Below are 18,587 nucleotides of genomic sequence, written 5' to 3' on the forward strand. Positions count from 1 at the left end.
CACAAAGTGGGCTAAAGAGATGTATACAGAGAGCAAGTGCAGCAAGGTAGGAGAGGAGACAAACTTTCCTTAGGGGAGACTAAGGAAAGTTTAAAACACTTTAGTGAGTTTCGTGCTCCCACATGGTTTTGTGTCACCCGAAAGCAGAACACCAAAAAGCTGCTGCAGACCATGACAAATCCAAGGGCTGCATCTCTCCTACAAGCCACAGGTTCCCCACTACAGCTGTCAGTGAAAGACATAAAAAGAGAGTGATCTTTATCAGAGCAAAGAGAGAGCATGGACTGATTTCATCTTGGCTCAGAACACCCTTCATGGGCAGTAGCTTTAAGGCCTCTACATACTAAAGATCCTCAGAGCTTCCTCAAGAGTTTTATGGCTCTTCTCATCCTTTGAATGCCAAAAAGGCACTGAAAACATATCTTTTCATACCAAAGGATATATTAGCATGTAACACATATCAATGCAAGGAGACTCCAAATGCAGTTTTAGGTCTACATTTATTTATTCACTTAGGAAAAGCTAAGTTCTGCAAAAGTTGACATCTCTCTTCCAAGAAAGCTGCCAGAGCTGGCAGGAGCAGACTGCTTCTACACTGCAATGACTGAGCCATTTGTTTGGTATCAGTTGCAGGACTGGTGCCAACCTGAACGCACAGACATTAACTAAACTGACTAAGGAATATAGGTACACGTAAGATTTAACACACATATATTTACTATTTATTACTGCAGTTTAAAAGCTCTGAAGAAGCATCAACACTGGAAAAAATCCATGCATTTATGCAAGTCTTGTTTTCACAAGAACATGATTGCCAACCTAGCCAAAAACCTCTTTTAAAATTTTGTATATTATTTTAGATACTACAAGAAAATTGCCTCAAGCTGTCGCATTGAAAAGCAGTGGTACACTCTTCTAGCATTTGTCACATATATATATGTATCTACATACACACACACATGTGTGTGCACACATTTACATACACACTTCTTCCAGCTTTATTTCCTTAAACAATTAATTGGAATCTTCCACTTTGATTCTTCATGAATTAGAACATTCATGAACAGCACACAGAGGATTTTTTTTTTCTAAATTAGGTACAAATTTGTAGCACAAAAGGACCTGTATTACACAGTCAACATGCTTTAACCAGAAACATTAACTCTGCCAGCAGACTCTAGCATTTGTTTATTATTTGTCCTTGCTATGAACGGTGCAGACCAAAATGAGAAACTACTGTATGTTTGTCTTCCATAGATATTCAGCTTTAGGTTCACATAACAGATTTGAAAAACAAGTCCAGTGTTCAAAGATAAACCTTTGAGGGTTTCTGATCATCTCCATGATTATTTGGAGTCATTTAACTAACATGAACAGCAGAAAATAAAATGGCAAATGATAGAGCATAAAGTTGAAAAACCAGAAGGTGATTTCCTTCTAAGATGCACTGAAATGCTTTCTTTAGTTGGAATTAAAGCCCTCAACAAGTACCATAATGTGACTTAGGTTTTTGTGAAATGGAACCCTTCTTATTCACTACCCATTTGCCTGACAGGAGGTACAAGCAGACTGGACACAACGGCTGCGTTTTCCACATGGGACATGATCACACAATACTACACATTCTCTCTCATACTAACATAGCATCTGCCTTGGTTGTGAAGATCACAGTGGGAACCGGGAACATTCCCTTCACACAAGAAAAGGTCATTTTTTGGCCAACATGATGTTTAGAATGGCACAGTTTTCCAACAGCAACAAGATTAAACAATGCAACTATTATATTAGCAAATTTTAACACAACTAGAGTGTTCTGCCAGTCAGAAGTTCAGTAGGTGAAAACAGCCAAAGATGACACTGACCTGGCAGTACTAACCCACTGAAAAATGGTGATGAATTTACAGAGTGACAAACCCTTGAAAATGATAAATGGAATCCGGAGCTGCAGTAGCTAGGCTGAGCATTGAGCACCACAGCAGAAGCTGGACACAAGTTCCCACACATAGTACCATAATAAAAAGAGAGACTGAGGTAAATGAAAGGAAGGATGATAAATGGAACAAGAGGATCACGAATCCTTATACCTCACCAAATAAAAGCTCAATAGTACCAATAGTACCTTATCAGTACAGATACAAGGGAAAAGACTGAGAGTTTTTTAAAGCAATAACAGCTCACAGAAGAAAAAAAGGACACATATTTGCTTCAAATAAGTTTAAAGCTACTTATTCATAAGACTTCATTTGTACAACAATATTCTAGTGGAACAGGACAAGTAAAATGGAAACTTCTATTATTTTAGACAGAGCTCAATTTGTTTATAACAAATTTATGGTGGGATGTGTGGAAGGTCTTTTTTTGTTACCTTTGGTCTACTATCTACTTGGTCATTATGGATATGACAAGGGCAAAAAGTTACTTCATTTGTACAGGCTGTATCTACTCTGCAGAGAAGGTTGAACCAAACTGACTAATAGAATTAAGGTCAAACAGAAATAACCAAATGAAACTCAACAAGGAAAGAACAAATCCCTTCCTCCCCCAAACTCAGGGCATTAATTTTTTTCTTTATTTCAAGTTAGAAAAAGAATACAGAGTGCACCTACACTGAAGGTAACATGACTATTAAAACTAGTGAAAACATCAGCTCATTTGTTTTTGTTGGCCACATCACGGATTCATGACAGAACCCTCAAAAAAATCTTTTTGGAGGCCATTTCCAAGGAAAGCATTAGGTCCCCAAATGATATTTAGCAATGAAAAATTAACAACAAAGTTTTTTTACTAAAGTTATGAGTTTAGTACTAAACTAAACTCTCCAATAAGCAATGGCGAAGTTCTTTTAAATTGAGATGAGCAGGAAATTTCTCCAGTTCTGGACTTTCCCTGCAGGAATGTTACTTCTGAAGCATATTTTCATATAATAAAGAAGGTACCGCCAGCATTCAGAACTGTGAAAAATTTGACTACTCCTACACTCATGAACATATTTTAACATGATTGTTCTGAGGTCCTCAGTTAAGATTTTTCACCTTCTGAACTCTATCAGCGTTTTATCAACACTATACATAGCTAATGGAAATCTCATTCTGATCAGTGTGGATGATTAAGTGCTTTCACATCACTCAATACTACCAAAACACAGGCAGTAAGTGAATACTATAGAAAATTACTGGCATATTTAACAGAAACATAACAACATTCTAATGCTGGATTCTCACATGGGGATGAGGGGCCTACATTATCAGCCAGTTCTAGGCACAATTGCTATAGTAACAGTCTCCAGAGAAAGTCAGTAACAAACTGACAAGTATTTAATGGTCTTTATCATTATTTGGTCCCCAAAGTGGAGTAAAAAAGCAAATGCCAATTTAACTGCAACTTAACTGCATTATATTTAAAAATATAAACAAGTACCTCCACCCACATATATGTATATACACGTCTACACAGACAGAGAGAACTTCAACACCACATCCTATTTCCAGACAAAAACTCATGAAAGAAGTCCTACTTGTGCAGATGAAACCTAGCCACAAGCTCATAGGAGACTGTTATCTAACTTGCCAAACTCAAAGGCAAGTCAGTATGTCTCTAACCCACCTCCTTTCAGTATTTCTCTCTCCTGCTTTGAGCATTCACACAGTCATAGAATTTTCAAGGTTGGAAGAGACCTTCAAGGTCAAGTCCAGCCATCCACCCAGCACCATCACTGTAACCCATAAACCACATCACTTAACATCAGATCCAGATGCCTCTTAAACAACTTCACGGACAGCAACTGCACCACCTGCCAGGACAATCTATTTCAATGCTTGAACACTGTAACAGTGATAACTTTTTTCTAATATCTAATCTGATTCTCCTGTCTCAGCCATTTCTTCTTGTCCTATCACTGTAGGGACAGTAGAAGTGACCACCCCCCACCTCACTACAGCCTCCTTTCAGGGAGCTGCAGAAAGCAATGAGGTCTGCCCTGAGCCTGCTCTTCTCATGACTAAACAAACCCAGCTACCTCAGCCATTCCTCATAAGACGTGTTTGCTAGACCTTCCATGAGCCTTGTTGACTTTAACTGGACAAGCTCCAGCACCTCAGCATCCTGGAGGTGTCAGAGGGGGCCAAAACTGGACTTGAGGTGTGGCCTCAGCCAGGCCAAGTACAGGAGGATGATCACGTCCCTTGTCCTGCTGCCACACTGCTCTTGGTTCAGGCCAAGCAAGATGCCATGGGCCTTCCCGGCCACCTGGGCACACGGTGGCTCACACTGAGCCAGCTCTCAAGGAGCATCTCCAAGTCCCTTTCTGCAGAGCAGCTCTTAAGCCAATTCTCCCCAGCCTGCAGTGCTGCATGGGTTTGCTGAGACTAAGGGGCAGAACCCAGCACTTTGCCTTATTGAGCCTCATGCAGGGGTCCTTGGCCCATGGACTCAGTCTGTCCACATCTCTGTAGAGCCTTCCTACCCACAAAAGGATCAACATTCTCATTCAGCTTTGCATGGTCTACAAATTTACTGGGGGTGCCTTCAGTCCCCATGTCCAGACCATCAATAAAGATGTTAAATAAGACTGGCATAAAATCAGGCCCAGGCAAGCAGTTCTAGCGATCAGCCACCAAATGGATTTGCCTCCATTCACCACAATGGTCTGGGCCCAGACATCCAGTGTTTTACCCCTCGAACAGTCCACCCATCCAACTACGTGATTAGTCAGTTTTTCTTGGAGGAGTACAACTAAAACAATAAAGCCACTGCTGTTCGAAACATTTTTCCAGCCATGACTTACGACGCTCAGGCTGGGCAAGTTGTTAAGCATACTGCAAAAAGAATCTTAGCTCGCTCAAGCCTCTCTGCCCCACAAAGACTGTATATCTTTCATATGTCACTTCCATGATAGAGCTGTCACCTTCAAGCATACATGTCAGCACCACAGCATGGCTAGGAATTTAAGAACAGAAAGGTGTTTATTCTTGGACTTAATAGACTAAAAACTAAGGGCAACAGATTTGGAAGAGGGGACATGAGCATCAACTTCCTATGGCAAGGATGGAGCAATGCCCAATGCATAGTTTTGAAACAGAATTCTTTCTTGAAAGTAAAAACAATAATCATTTTTTGCAAGGATGTAACAGACAGACTCCATAACTCTAAGCAAGCCTCAAGCATTAAATCCCACGAAAGAAATACATGTACATTTACACGTCCCTCTTGGATCCCTCAGTACTATATTTTTCAAAATTATTTTGTACTATTTGACCATATTTTCTATGGTAGTCAACTACCCTTGGTTAGGTGTAGTTTCCCCTCCCACCATATGAAGAAAAAGGAAACCACAAAAATATAGCACAGAAGAAAAGGATGCAGAATACTAGCATCTGCTTTCATTCTATCTTGCAGGCCAGATTCACACCTAACAGATTATTTAAAAACAACAATTAAATATATCAAAAGCATATAAAAAACCTGTTTCATTTGCTGAGTTAGGCACTTTCCTAAAAGCTTAGTCATCAGCTATGTTTTTTGTAGCTAAATTCCCTGACTTCTGGAACTCGCTGCACTTCAGAAATTTTTTCCCCAAACTGATAAGAAATGGCATAAAAAGTCATTGTGTTTTGTCAAGATCAACAATAGGAACTTGTGCAATTCTAGTAGGATAAGAGCTGGTCCATAAGATGGGGCTTTTCATGATGAAAAGTCATTATGATAATAGGCATACTACAGCCTGCAGAAGTAAAGAAAAAGCTTCCAAGGAAAGCTAAAAAAAGCTATGTTAAATTGAAGGCAAAAATACATTTATACAGAACAGAAGGACACAGATCTAACTGGAAAGATAAATTTAAAACAAACTGAAAGCTAAATTCTTTAGATTTACAGTAGAGAGACTGCAGTAACTACATAGAAGCACAGCTTATTCCCCCAAAGGACTTTCACTGATGCCCCCAGAAGCTTGGTTAGGCACAAGCTTTAAAGATATGTGTATGTACACATGAACATTTCCGTGCATGCAGAGTTACAGTGTACGCCTCATGTACCAGCAAAACCCACAAATATTTCCACTGCATTGCAGCCACATATACTGCTAAAGAAATGCTGCATTTCTTCAATGCATTTGTTCATACACCATGAGGAGCTCATTCACAGATGCTGCACACAGAAAGGACCCCATGAACAAGCACTTCTCTTATACCAGCAAATACAGAATCAACAGAAGCACTGTCCCTGGTGATCAGATTTTTGTCATTCAGATGTTAACTTGCCTCTGAAATGTTTGTAAAAAATAATAATAACTAAATGGGAAAAAAAACCCCACAAACAAACAAAAAAAAATCCCAAAAAAACCAGTTTAGGCACTCAAATGTTTTAAAAGCATGGCAAAGCACTTGAAAGCATTCCTGAAAGCATAAAGTATTTCAAAGTAACAAGCACACACACATTAAAAAAAAACCCAAACCAACCAAACAAGAAGCCTACCATCCTATTTTAAACTTATTAAAATTAACAGTTTCAAGTTTCTAAATAAAATATCACAAACCAAAAATTAAAACCAAACAGACAATCTATCCAGTCAGAACTTCAGCTTTCAGTATTCAACTGTATGGTTAAACCAACATACTATAGAAGACTTATTTTAAGCCTTTTTTTAAATATTTTTAAGTGCTCATCTTACTAAAGGTAAAACTTCAGCCAATGTGTGGAAAGTGTATCTCAAGACTACTACATAAAAGATAATGGAAATGTAACACAACACCACTACATTCCAAAAAAAAAAAAAAAAAGCTAACTCCTTTCCTAGGTTCATTTTAAAACTAAATCATACATAGAACAGCATCCAAGAAGCCTGTATCAGTTACCAGGCTGCTTATCCTCCTCCAGAATTTCCTAAAATTATACCTCTAGTTCAAGATGTGCTTTATTTTTGAAAGTATATGAGTGCTTTAATAGATTTCTTACAGGCATGCCAAAAATCTTTGCTTAGAGTAATACCCAGAAGCTAAAAATACTGCAGCAGGGGTGGAACTACACATTTATTTGCTCCCCAGTTCCAAATATGTACTAAAAAGTGGCCAACCTGGCACTCATCTTGAGCTTAAATCAGTACCCAGCACTGGTCTGATGGAATAAACTCCTCAAAACTGGCAAGTCTCGCTACAGTGTTAATACATGAGGTATTCTTCAAGTATTTTGTGTTATTCCATGCAATGAAGTAACTAAATGAAAACATACTGCAGAGAATATGGTACAGCAGCATATGTTGATGATGAGTTAATATATGCCTTCTCACATAGGAACTGAAAAGAGCTGGCAAGCACTTTGGTAATGAGAACCATAAAATAAAGCAAGAAGACTTCAAATGATCCAGCTACATTTTATGCCTAGTTGTCTACCTGAAGAAAACTCCCAAGAAAAATACTGGAAGAGTAGCTAGAAAGGTTATTCCTCTGAAAAAGACATATCCTACTGCAGAACTCCACTAGGTTTCAAGAGTAAAATTAATAAGTTTTTATTTCAAGTATTTTTTGTAACTCACTCTGTTTACAACTTCCAGCTTCTCTCTTTTGTGAGCATTTTCTATTTCAGTAGAAATATGTCTTTTGAGCTCAAAAGACCTGAAGGTGGAAAGTCAAAGTTATGAAAAAGTTATCTCTGTGAGATTTTTCTAAGTTGGCATGAGAAGACATACAAAGAATAGCCCAGAACAAGTAACAAAACACATCTACACTGGGGGTCAGGAGGGAGCAGGAGGAAATAACTTGTAGACTATCCGTGTCTTTGAGAAAACTAAACACACTTCCAGTAACTCTCTATTATTCCATTTCAACTAACCATTCGTTTCAGAAAGGCAGAAGTAGGACAGTTTAACAAAACTATCAGCCAAAGCATGACCAATTACCACAATCAGATCTGTATATGTGAAATACAGTTATTTTACAACTTGTTGGAAAGACAAAACTTTGAAAGCATAGGTAATTCTGGAAATACCTATAGAAACGAATGCTTCCTGTGTGGTTATGTTTACTTGATTTTAAGGTAAAGTATAGAAAACTATTTCAGAAAAAAAAAGTAAACATAAGGATTTCATTTTGCTTTGCTTCACAAATTCACTTAAAGTTGGAACTAATGCAGTTATTAATCCGTTATTCTCATTCTAAAAATCGAGCTTATTCCTTGTACAGTAATAGGGCACTGTAAAGACTGATGATCTGATGGTTTAAATGAGATAAGTCTTACAACAGTTATGCCACAATTGCATAAGCTCATGACAAACACTCTTTGAAATACCTGAACACCTAGACTTTTGTACTAGACATCTGTGGAAGTACCACCTAGATATATACAATAGCACAAAAGTCTTGAGAAAATATTTCCAACAAAATTACAGCAAACTTGAGGGAAAAAAATCTAACATGGTTAGCTTTAAACATTCAGAGACACTGAGACACGGGTCAGGATACCCATATGCAGAACAAAAGACACATTTCTAACAGTTTAGGAACTTTTTTTTCTTCTTGTCTGTAGGATCCTTTGGTAAATCAAACAAGAACTTATTCTTAGAGGAAAAACTCTGAAATACTTGCTTTGAGAATATTCAAACATTTGCAACTGACTCAAAAGCTGTTAGCTAACTACTCAGTCCTCCAAACAAAGGGCTACTGTTAGATAAAACAACATTGGAAGGAAGGTGTAGCCATGCATTCTTCATACCAGGGGCATGAAAATATTCCCCAGAGTCTTTCAGCAACGTGGTAACTCAGCACAAGTGTCACAATTACACAGCTGTAAAACTCCAAAATCACACAAATAATATTTCCTCTTGGGGCAGGGCAGAAAACACAGGACAGTAACCTGAAACCAAGACAGGAATAAATGTAAGAGACCTTAGCATTCAACCAGGTGAGAAATGGCCCTTTAGCTGTTGGCTCCATGTATCAGATGCCCTCATACAGTGGACCACAGCCATAGGTTTGTGTGTTCTTCTGCACATTTCCATGGTAGCTATGGGAATGTTATCCATGACAATAAGGACACCAGAAAAGGTATCCCCAGCTCCTGCTGTTGCGCTGAGCCACATGAGGAAACGCAACTCAGAAACATGCAAGTACCAGGAATGATGCTGCTTTCTCACCATGATGTTCCTCAACTTCCCAGCCAAGCTGATCTTGATCTTGACAGGATCAATAAGAGCTTGGAATACAAGGAACCCCCCAGGATTCATGAACCCAAGGGAGGCAGGGCCCTCAGGCAGCCCCCCCAAATTCCCCACATAAAAGAGCAAATTAACGACAGGAGGTTATGTAGAAAGCCATAGGAAAAAAAAAAAAAAAAGGCAAGCAGGAAATCTGCACAGCACAGTCAGGGCTGGCAGCTCAAGTGAGGACCAGGAAGAGCGACACAGGGCAAGAGTAATGACCCAACTTAGTACCATGGTTAAAGCAACAGAATGTGCATTTAAGGATTGACAGTTATTTGTATCATGTACACACAGAAACACTATACTACAATAGTATGATTTTTCTAACCAGGTGAGAATCACATAAAGTAAAGAAATTTGATATGTACAGTTGACATCACTAATTGGATAGATGTTGGTAACAAACAGTTAAGACAGCACACAAGCAGTCCTGTACCAGAAAATGTCCATTTATGCAAAAAGTTATAAGCCCTCTGGGATCATCTGATTTTTCTTCATATACATTCAGAGACCCCTACTGCAAGGGTCCACTCTTCTAAGCATTTGTTATTCTAGGATCACTGATGTTTTTTTAAAGTATTGGCTGCATTTATGTAACTACCTAATTACGCTGTCTGAATTCAACAACTTAAGTGGGGGTGGGGCACTGTTGCTTCAAGATTGATCATTCCAGTACCCAAAATGAGCAAAATACCATCCTATCATCAAAAACACCCACATCTCTAATGCTTCTGTTTGGTGCAGGGTTGAACTCAAAGCTTAGTACCGATCTTCACCAGAGAGATAAAGCCTTAAATGACAGATTAAAATACAACAGGAAGGAAGTCTTAAGTTAAAACAGAAAATATAAAGTATTTTTAGAAGAAGAGACATAAAATGGTTTACAAAGTTCTAGTACCACCAGAGACAGTCAAAATACCAATGCACTGTAAAGGAAAAGTTTCTGAGTACACAGCTTGATCCAAAGAGGCATTTTCCCATGACATTTACTGCAATATTTACTGTAACTACTGGGATTCAACAACAAATAGGATAATAGCTTTTTTACTAAAAGAATGTTGCAGTAATGAGACTGTAGTCTATGTCCTTGAACTTTGGAAACAAAGGGGAAAAAAACAGTGGGAAAAACAGATATATAATTTATGTGGACTACTTGTATGTACAAAGTATCATATTTTCTTTCAATATCAACCTACACAATACCAAAGGAACAATACTGTATAGCATGTTTTGGAGGAATGTAGTTTTTAACTCTAAAGTGAACACAGCAAGCCCTGGATTTGATAATCCTTATGAGTCTCTTCTACCTTAAGATACTCTATATGATTTTCATCCATAGAAAGGGAAAAAAGGCTACAGAAAGAAAAGCTTTGCAAGTATTTGAATATATGTTACAAACACATCAATGAATTGCCTTTAGGTATTTTATGCTGCATTTGACATTTTTTATTTTCTTAAAAAAACATTCTCTAATAGTATTTACACCCTGACAAAGTCTTCTTCAATTGTTATAGCCACATTTCATACACAGCATTTCTTTTAGTCATTTTATGGAACTACACTATTTGATCTGTTCAAATTTCAGGTTATATATTATAAAATGGTCTTCTGAAATGCAAAACATATTTTTTAAAAGCGGGGGAGGGAATAAAGGGGGAAGGGAAGAGAGATAAAGCAATCAAACCTTTATTTCAAATCATCCTCTACATTCAAATCCCTCTTAAACAGCAAAACAAGGAAGTACAGCTTTTTAACTATGTTTTCAAAAGAATAGAAGACATATGACTCACTAAAATCAAGATAATTTCTTCATTCCTTTAAAATAAAAACATTCAAAAGCTTCAAAATTAGTGGAAGAGAGGGAAAGCTTGAAATATAGACTCTGAAAACAAATCAAAAGGCCTTTTTAATCTTTAGTTTCTGATTTGAGGAAGCAGAAGATGCTTCCCCAAAAGCACCTTACAAAATACGAACAGACTTTTAATAGAGATACTTTGGACAAATTTGTCAGGTTTATTATACCTCAGTCATTACAGCATCATCAAAAAAATAAGGGTAAATTAAAACATAATTGAAAAAATATACCAGAACAAGGATGGACCTTCTGTAGAAAGAAAATGTTCCATCCAAAATACACTTCTGGCAGATACCTTCTCATGAAGCAAGGAAATGGACTAGATTTAGGCTACAGTTTATCTGTTGCTTCCAGACAATTTGAATCTAAGCTGCTGTCAAGACAGCAGTTTGACACTTTGCTAGTCCTTTATTCTTGCCTATGACCACCTCTTTTTCTCCTGATGCTCGTGCTCAGCAAAGTGGATTCTCCCCTGTTCCATCTTACCACAGGGCTGCCCAAGTCCAGCAGAACAGGACAGCAACCAAAAAGAGACACTACCCTGAGTGTCCTCCTCTTTCTGTCCTCCATTTCTCACAAGGACCCTAAAAATACTGTCATTAGATTCCCTCTCTCAGCGATCTAATGTCTAATTCTTTATTTAGAGTGGAGGAGCTCCATCAGCAGATATACAGAAGGCTCATCACCTCAGCCATGAGTCACTTGGTACGTAGGAGTCTCAATCTTTAGACCTGGTTTCAAATCTGACAGAACTAGAATTTAACTCTAGAAAGCTCAAAACATAAGAGTGGCTCACTGCAGGCCCATAAATATCTTATTTTCTTATTCATTCTTACAACAACAACAACAACAACAAAATTAAATTAAAAAAAAAATAAACCACCAAAGTTGTTACCCTCTTCTTGTCAGAAAGCATATTATGCATATAAGCTACCATATGCTTCTGGGTAGCCCTAAGTAGCAGCAGAAAAAACTGACAGGCAGCCAGTCAACTACACAGGTAAAGCCACCCAGCAAAGATCAAGCATTTCAGGTTTTCTCAGCAACTCTTTGACTTTCCAATCCAGTTCTTGAAAAGAAATATAGTAAAAAATCAAGTAAAAAAAAAAGAAAAAAAAATCAACAGTGATTCAACTCTTCTGCAGCTAAAAAGCTCCTATGAATTTTAATGTAATTGTTTCCAGTTTACATTGGTCTTCACAAATACATACAAAATATAAATTATTTATCTTACTGAAATCAATTAAGTTCATAATAATCTTGCAGCTCAACAGGACTCGGTTTATTACTTACACAGAACAAGAGGACAAAAGTGCAATTGGCTATACAGGAAGTCCTGGCCCCAGTCTTAGATTTTGTGCACATGTATCTGAAGGAATATTCCCATTCTAGCACATAGAGAGCATTTCTGATCTAACACAGGAATGAAAAAGCACACAGAAACCGTTTCAGCGCCCCAGGGGAAAAAAAATCATTCTTTTCACCAAATAATCTAGCAATCTTCAACACACAGATCTGCTCAGGTGGAGTACCATACTGTTGCACAGCACAAACTATGCCAAAGCACAAATGCAGCTTCTCTTTCCAGATACCCCACTTCACTCCTTCCCATCTAAATAGGTTTAATGCTGGGATAACATCCTAAGCAGCTTTGTCTTAATCATCTGCATTTTCCCAAGCAGCTTCTGCACTGGCAACAGAGTCAAAGATTCTTCAGAATCAGACAGAAATACTGGTCAGAAATGAGTAGGGACTATTGCAATGCCCAACACATTTTTTCTTCTTCTATTCTTTATTACATAGACCTAGGTCCTTCAAGAGGAACTGAAACCAACTGGTGTCACTCTATTCCAGATCCCATACAAGCATGAGTTTTTTTCAAAAAGTTTGTTTTCAGGCCTCAATTCTACCATGAAAAGCTGAGCTTCTGGGCAGTCATATAAACCAGTCTCCAAAACTGTATTTTTTTTTTGTTCCATCCCCCTTAAGATCAGTGTCTGGAGCCAACATTTCCTGATATTCAGCATCAAAATAAATTATAATCATGGTGACAATATTATTGGCTTTCATCCACAGATTTCTCCCCAAGTCAAGCCATAAAAACAAAAACAAAACCCCTTCCCTGATACAACTGTCAAGGTAGAACCTTAATGCTGCCACCTGATACAGATTAGCAAGCATCACATACCCATAAGGACTGGAAAGCAGCTTTGTACAGACACAGCCCAAACACATCAGAGCGTACAATTAGGCTGCAGATGTACCACACAATTTGGATGTCTGATTAGGAACCACTAGTACTATATAGTTCTACGTGGATTTCCAACAACACCATAAATGCCTTCCCTTCTCTGCCAGAGTAACAGGTACATTTCACAGTAGCATTTACAACACATAATGAAATAGGCTCAAAAAGCATATTTCTGTTGTGAAGAAGACTTGCCCCTCTAAGATTTCTACCTAATTAGTATCAAGCATGCAGCGTTTTCTTTTGTTCACCTGTTTACATACACTGTAGTCTACCAAACACATCTATAAAGGGTCACCTTTCCCTGGACCGTTCAGAAAAATGCTATTACACAAGATTATTTTTTTTTTCTGACTTTTTGACACTAAATACCACATAGCCTCTTTCTGTGGCCCATTCAAATGGATTTTTCCTGATTAATGAGGGAGTGCCACAAGAGCAAACACATATTAATATTAAAGAACTGGTCAAAATAAGTGAAATAATATTCATCATATTACGTTTCAACTTTTACCCTTTCTTGTAGTTGTATGCTCAGCCTATTTTAATCTATGAGGACAGTCTTGCAAATAAGCACAATAATTCTAGAGAAACCAGCATGAATTTTAATTATGGCATTGCAGATAAAGTTTCTGGGTACTGCAACAGACCCTCATTACTTTAGAAAATGCTACCACTGAATGAAGTAATTTGTTCCTAAAATTCTTCAGCATAGGAAAATTTATTACACTGCACGTATCCCTAATCCGTTTTAACGGTGTTCTACGCTAAGAAAAACACTATTAAAATTGTATCATAGAAAGGCAGTAAAACAAATTTCATTTCTGTACAAAATAAAGACCAACTCAGCCAAAAACTACCTATTTCTGCTTTTGTCAATAACAAACTTGAATAAGATACATCTGGGTAATTAAGAAAATACAGGCCATTCTTCAAATGCTACAATGTATTTTAAGAGACTGTGATGGAGAGCAAACAGATATGCTTCGTACTTATCTAAACTTGAAAAGATCTGCTTAAAACAATCAGTCCTGAACAGTATATATATCAAATGTAACAGCTTCCTGTCAAGGATTGTTCTGAAACCCTCTAGGTAAAGCACTAGCAACTTACAGCATAGCAACGCTTACAACATGGCTGCAGTAAATTGTCACCAATGAAAACTGTAAGACACAAGTAGAAATAAATATTATTAATATGCTGTTAATGCTTTCCTCTCTTTTTTCTTTACAGTCTTCAGTTTACATCCTGATGCAAGCATTGGAAGATAATTAAGGTGGAAAGAGATTGCAGGTCCAGCTACTTACCTTGCAAGATGAAAAACTCTGTAAACAAATAGCACACCGCAATTTACATTGTCACTTACCTCATAGGACCAAACGCACTGAGTTCCTCCAAACCTCCGGACACACCTGCCCACTTCCACATCCTCATGAGTGGTGTACATTTCTCGAAGACATTCACCTATATGTGGCACCATCCTCCGGAGAACTTCCCGGCTGAAGATCATTCCTGGCCCTCCCATGCAGAAATTTTCTCCAGGCTCCAGTCCGAGCTTTCCAAGTTCTTCAATATTACCCAGACCAGTCTGCCCCAAATACAGAGGTTTACTGCTGTTCAGTGAGCGAAGAAACTCCTCTAATTTTTCACCTGACAAAAAGACAAGATTGTTATTTCCCTGACTACTCTGCCAACCATCTCTTGTCCTGTACTTCAAGCTCTTATAAAAATGTAACAGGTACCTGAGACCATCAGAGGAAATTACTTCCAAAGCAATATCCTAGATCTCGCAGAAAACATCCTTAACAGGTTTTTTTAAATTAACATTAAAATGGCATTTTCCTTCTGCCCACAAGCTGGAAGGAAACTTAATTTTTGACAGTGAACTTGTTCTATTCAAACAATACTGATGGAAAACACTTGCTAGTACAAAAGTCCCTAAAGTTGGACAATTTGGACAATATAATTCCAGGCTGGGGAGGAAAGGGAGTTGATGGGAAATACCAGGTAAGATTTAATAGGATTAATTTTCAAAAATACCAGAGTAAATCTAAATTAACTAAGAAAAACAGGATTACAGACTAATTCTTGGAAAGAAAATTAAACTCTTGTTAGTTTCAAATAGCTCCAGTGCTACAATGTTTAACAGCACTTAGCCAGTTATTCTAGGAAACTTTAACATTTATTTGAAATTAAAAGTTTCTGGATAGGTTTAATTTCATACCATGTAATCAATTAAAGACACGTTCAGTACACCTTCGAAATTAACTCAAAGAAAACACAACTTTATGCCTGCAACTGAATGTATATACATATATATATATGTGTACATCTGCAAGTATTTGATAGGTGAATGACAACTGATGAGCAGGCAGCCTATTACACGATTCAAAATTAAGTGACAAACAGGGAAGGGTACAGCCACCACCAATGAACTTACAAGAGTGTAAGCAACCAAGCTCACAACCTGGGCTTATGCCTTCAACTTCAGCTTTCCTTTCCTCAGCGCGGGACACGGCACAAACAACGCCAGCCTCAAGCGCAGAGCAAAAGGAAGAAGGCTGCAGAACATCGCGTCCTAACGGTGCGATGAAACTCGCACGGGAGCAGGGCTGGTGCTTCCCGGAGGCGCCCGCTGCACTGAACAGCAGCTTCACTTGGAGCGCCGGCGGCTCCGCTCGCCCAGCCCAGGGCCGAGGCAAGCGAGGAGCTTGGTACCGGTGACAGCAGCCCCGCTCCCCAGGAGTCCCGCACGGACTCCTCCGAGGGGCCGGGGCGCGGCACGGCCGCCAGACGCCCTGAGGTCGGGTCCTGAGTCCTGCAGTGCCTCGCAGCCCGCCGCGCCCGGTAAGACCAGACCCTCTCGGCCGGACCCCGGCGGAGGCTCGTCCGCAGGATCGCCACGGAAGCGAGGACGGGGAGACGGCACAACCGGGACCACACGCCCATCCAAAGGACCGCTCACCGCGCCCGGCGTGGTCCAAGCCGCAGTTTTGGCTCTCCAATGAGTCGCGGCCTTCGCAGAGACGGCCCGGCCCGGGCACGCCGGGGTTCCCTCAGGGATGGGGCGGCTCCCCATACCCCGCACACCGGGGCTGGAGGCAAACGCCGGCGGGGCAGTGGCAGGTCGAGGCGCCCCTCGCTCTCCCCGCCCCAGGCGGGAACCGAATCTCTCCCCGACCCACAGGGGGAATCCGACGGTCTCCCTCCGCTCCCCTTCCTCCCTTCTTCCCGCCGGCGGGATGCGCCCCGGTCACCTTTTATGTAGACGTCGTCGTCCGCCCGCATGAACCACTCGTACTTGTCCAGGTAGTGGTCGTGCATGTACTTGATCATCATGAAGGACTTCTTTTGCGGCGGGTAAGAGTCGTCCACTCCTGGCAGGGCAACGACGGGCAGCGGGGGCATCCCGGGGGGCGCGGCGGAGCCCTGGCTGGAGAAGAACTCCACGCGGCCCGGCACCGAGGGTGCCCACGTCCGCTGCGCCGCCACCGCCCGACTGCCCAGGTACTTCTGGGCCGTCATCACCCCCACGTAGAGAAAGTTGCGGGGCTTGGTACAGCCCTGGGCGCCCCCCCAGTCCCCGCTCCCGTTGTGGCTGCCGCCAGGCCGGCCGCTCCGCTTCTCGCCGCCTTCGTCCTCCTCCTCCGGCTCCCCTTCCCCACCGGCAGCGGGGCTGGAGACCGTGCCCTCCGCCGCCGCCGGCGGCAGCTCCCAGGGGCTGCTCCTGAAACTCGTGCCGCCCAGCACCGCCGCTGCCCCCGGCGGCGCCTGCTGCCCGCCCGCCGCCGCCGCGCCCCGGGCCGCCCCCGGCCCCGCCGCGCGGCCGTAGTAGGAGCAGAGGCTGGCGCCGCGCCGCTTCTTCTCGCTGAGCTCGGCCACTCTAGGGGCGATGAGCCAGGAGGCGGCGGTGAAACCCAGCACCAGCCCCAGCACCACGCTCAGCCAGGGTCTCCGGGATCGCGCTGCCATGTCGCGGGCGGGGCGGCTCCCGGAGCAGCACTACCGCCACCGGCGTCCCGCTGGAGGCGACCCCCGTCCCGCGGCGGCCCCAAGCGCGGCGTCTCCCGCCGCGGGTCCCTGCCCCGCCGCAGCGGCCGGGCGGCTGCGCTGCTCCCGAGTCAAACTTCTGCGGGTGGAAGGGCGGCGGAGCGCGAGCGGCGGCGCCTCCGCTCCGCTGGCACCTTGTCCCCGCCGCGGCTGGTCCCTCCCTGCCCCTCCCACCGCTCAGCCTCCTCCGCCCCGGCCCCCGCGCAGCGCCCGCCGCCTTCCTCCGTGGCTGCCGAGCGCCTCACCCCGGAGGGCGCCGCCGGCGCCCGAGCTGCGCCGGAGAAGTGGCGGCCGCCGCCGCTCCGGAAGGAAACGATTTTTTTAGCTGCCTCTCGCGGATCACCCCCGCCGCCGCCTCGACACCCGAACCGGCCCCGCCGTCCGCTGGCCACCCTCCTGCCCGCTGGGGCGGGGGCAGGGCCGGTGGGGGCCGGTGGGCCGCGCTTAGCTCTGGATCCCCCGGTGTGCCCCGGACCCGCCGTAGCAGCGGCCGCGGCTCGGCACCATCCGAGGGCGGACACGGGTTGCCGGACGGGAGCGTTCTGCCCGGTCTTCTCCTCCAGAGGGGTGGTCCTGGAAGGCAGGTCCGGGTGTCGTGTCGGGAGGAGAGATGACCTCTCCACTGCCTCCGCTCTGGCCTCTGCCTTCTGCCCTGGACAGTTAACAACTCCCCAGCTAAAAGTGCCTTTTCCTGTGGCGTGGATTTCCGCGGCCTGGGTATATCATTAGTGCAAGGAGTGCTAGTATTATTGGTATTGTTAATTTTGTTTTGGTTCTCATGAGCTCCAAGATCCTGGCGCATTGCTTCCTCATCCTCCTGACCTCTGGGTAACCTCTGGGTAACTGCGCTGTCCACAGTCGAGGATGACTGACAGCAGCGATAAAACGTTAAGGACACTGTGGCTACAAGGACAGTTTTAATTCTGAAGTTTAGGGTTGCCTGTATATCCTTCATATTTATATGCATCTCTAATTTAATTGTGCAAGATGTCTATATCCAACAAAAGCCATAAATTGCTCCTCACATCTATTCACTGAAATACATCAATACAACAGATCCAGTAGCATATATTTAATAGTTTTCAGCAAAACCACACATTTGGCTAATCTGCGGCGTTGTCTATCACTTCTTGCGACTTTAGCAATTGTTAGACACATGTCAAGGTGGGAGGAGGAGTATGGAGGCTGGTGGTCTGCGATGTTAGCAAAAGTATGCGAATAGTGAGAGAAAAATTTAAAGCCTTTGT

General features: G+C 42.1%; 1 protein-coding gene across 1 annotated transcript in view; it reads right to left on the reverse strand.

Annotated features, from left to right (window-relative positions):
• CHSY3 (chondroitin sulfate synthase 3) overlaps positions 1-17,504 on the reverse strand; it is a 140,849-nt gene extending 123,345 nt beyond the window's left edge. Inside the window, exons 1-2 of the mRNA XM_064403386.1 lie at positions 16,548-17,504; positions 14,657-14,940 (exon numbers count right to left, since the gene is read on the reverse strand). Of these exons, the coding sequence (XP_064259456.1) occupies positions 14,657-14,940; positions 16,548-17,262 (999 nt within the window). The 5' untranslated portion in view covers positions 17,263-17,504. The remainder of the gene's footprint in view (positions 1-14,656; positions 14,941-16,547) is intronic.
• Between the last annotated feature and the right edge of the window lie 1,083 nt (positions 17,505-18,587).

This window comes from Passer domesticus, chromosome Z (genome assembly GCF_036417665.1).
Source record: "Passer domesticus isolate bPasDom1 chromosome Z, bPasDom1.hap1, whole genome shotgun sequence".
Lineage (NCBI taxonomy): Eukaryota > Metazoa > Chordata > Aves > Passeriformes > Passeridae > Passer > Passer domesticus.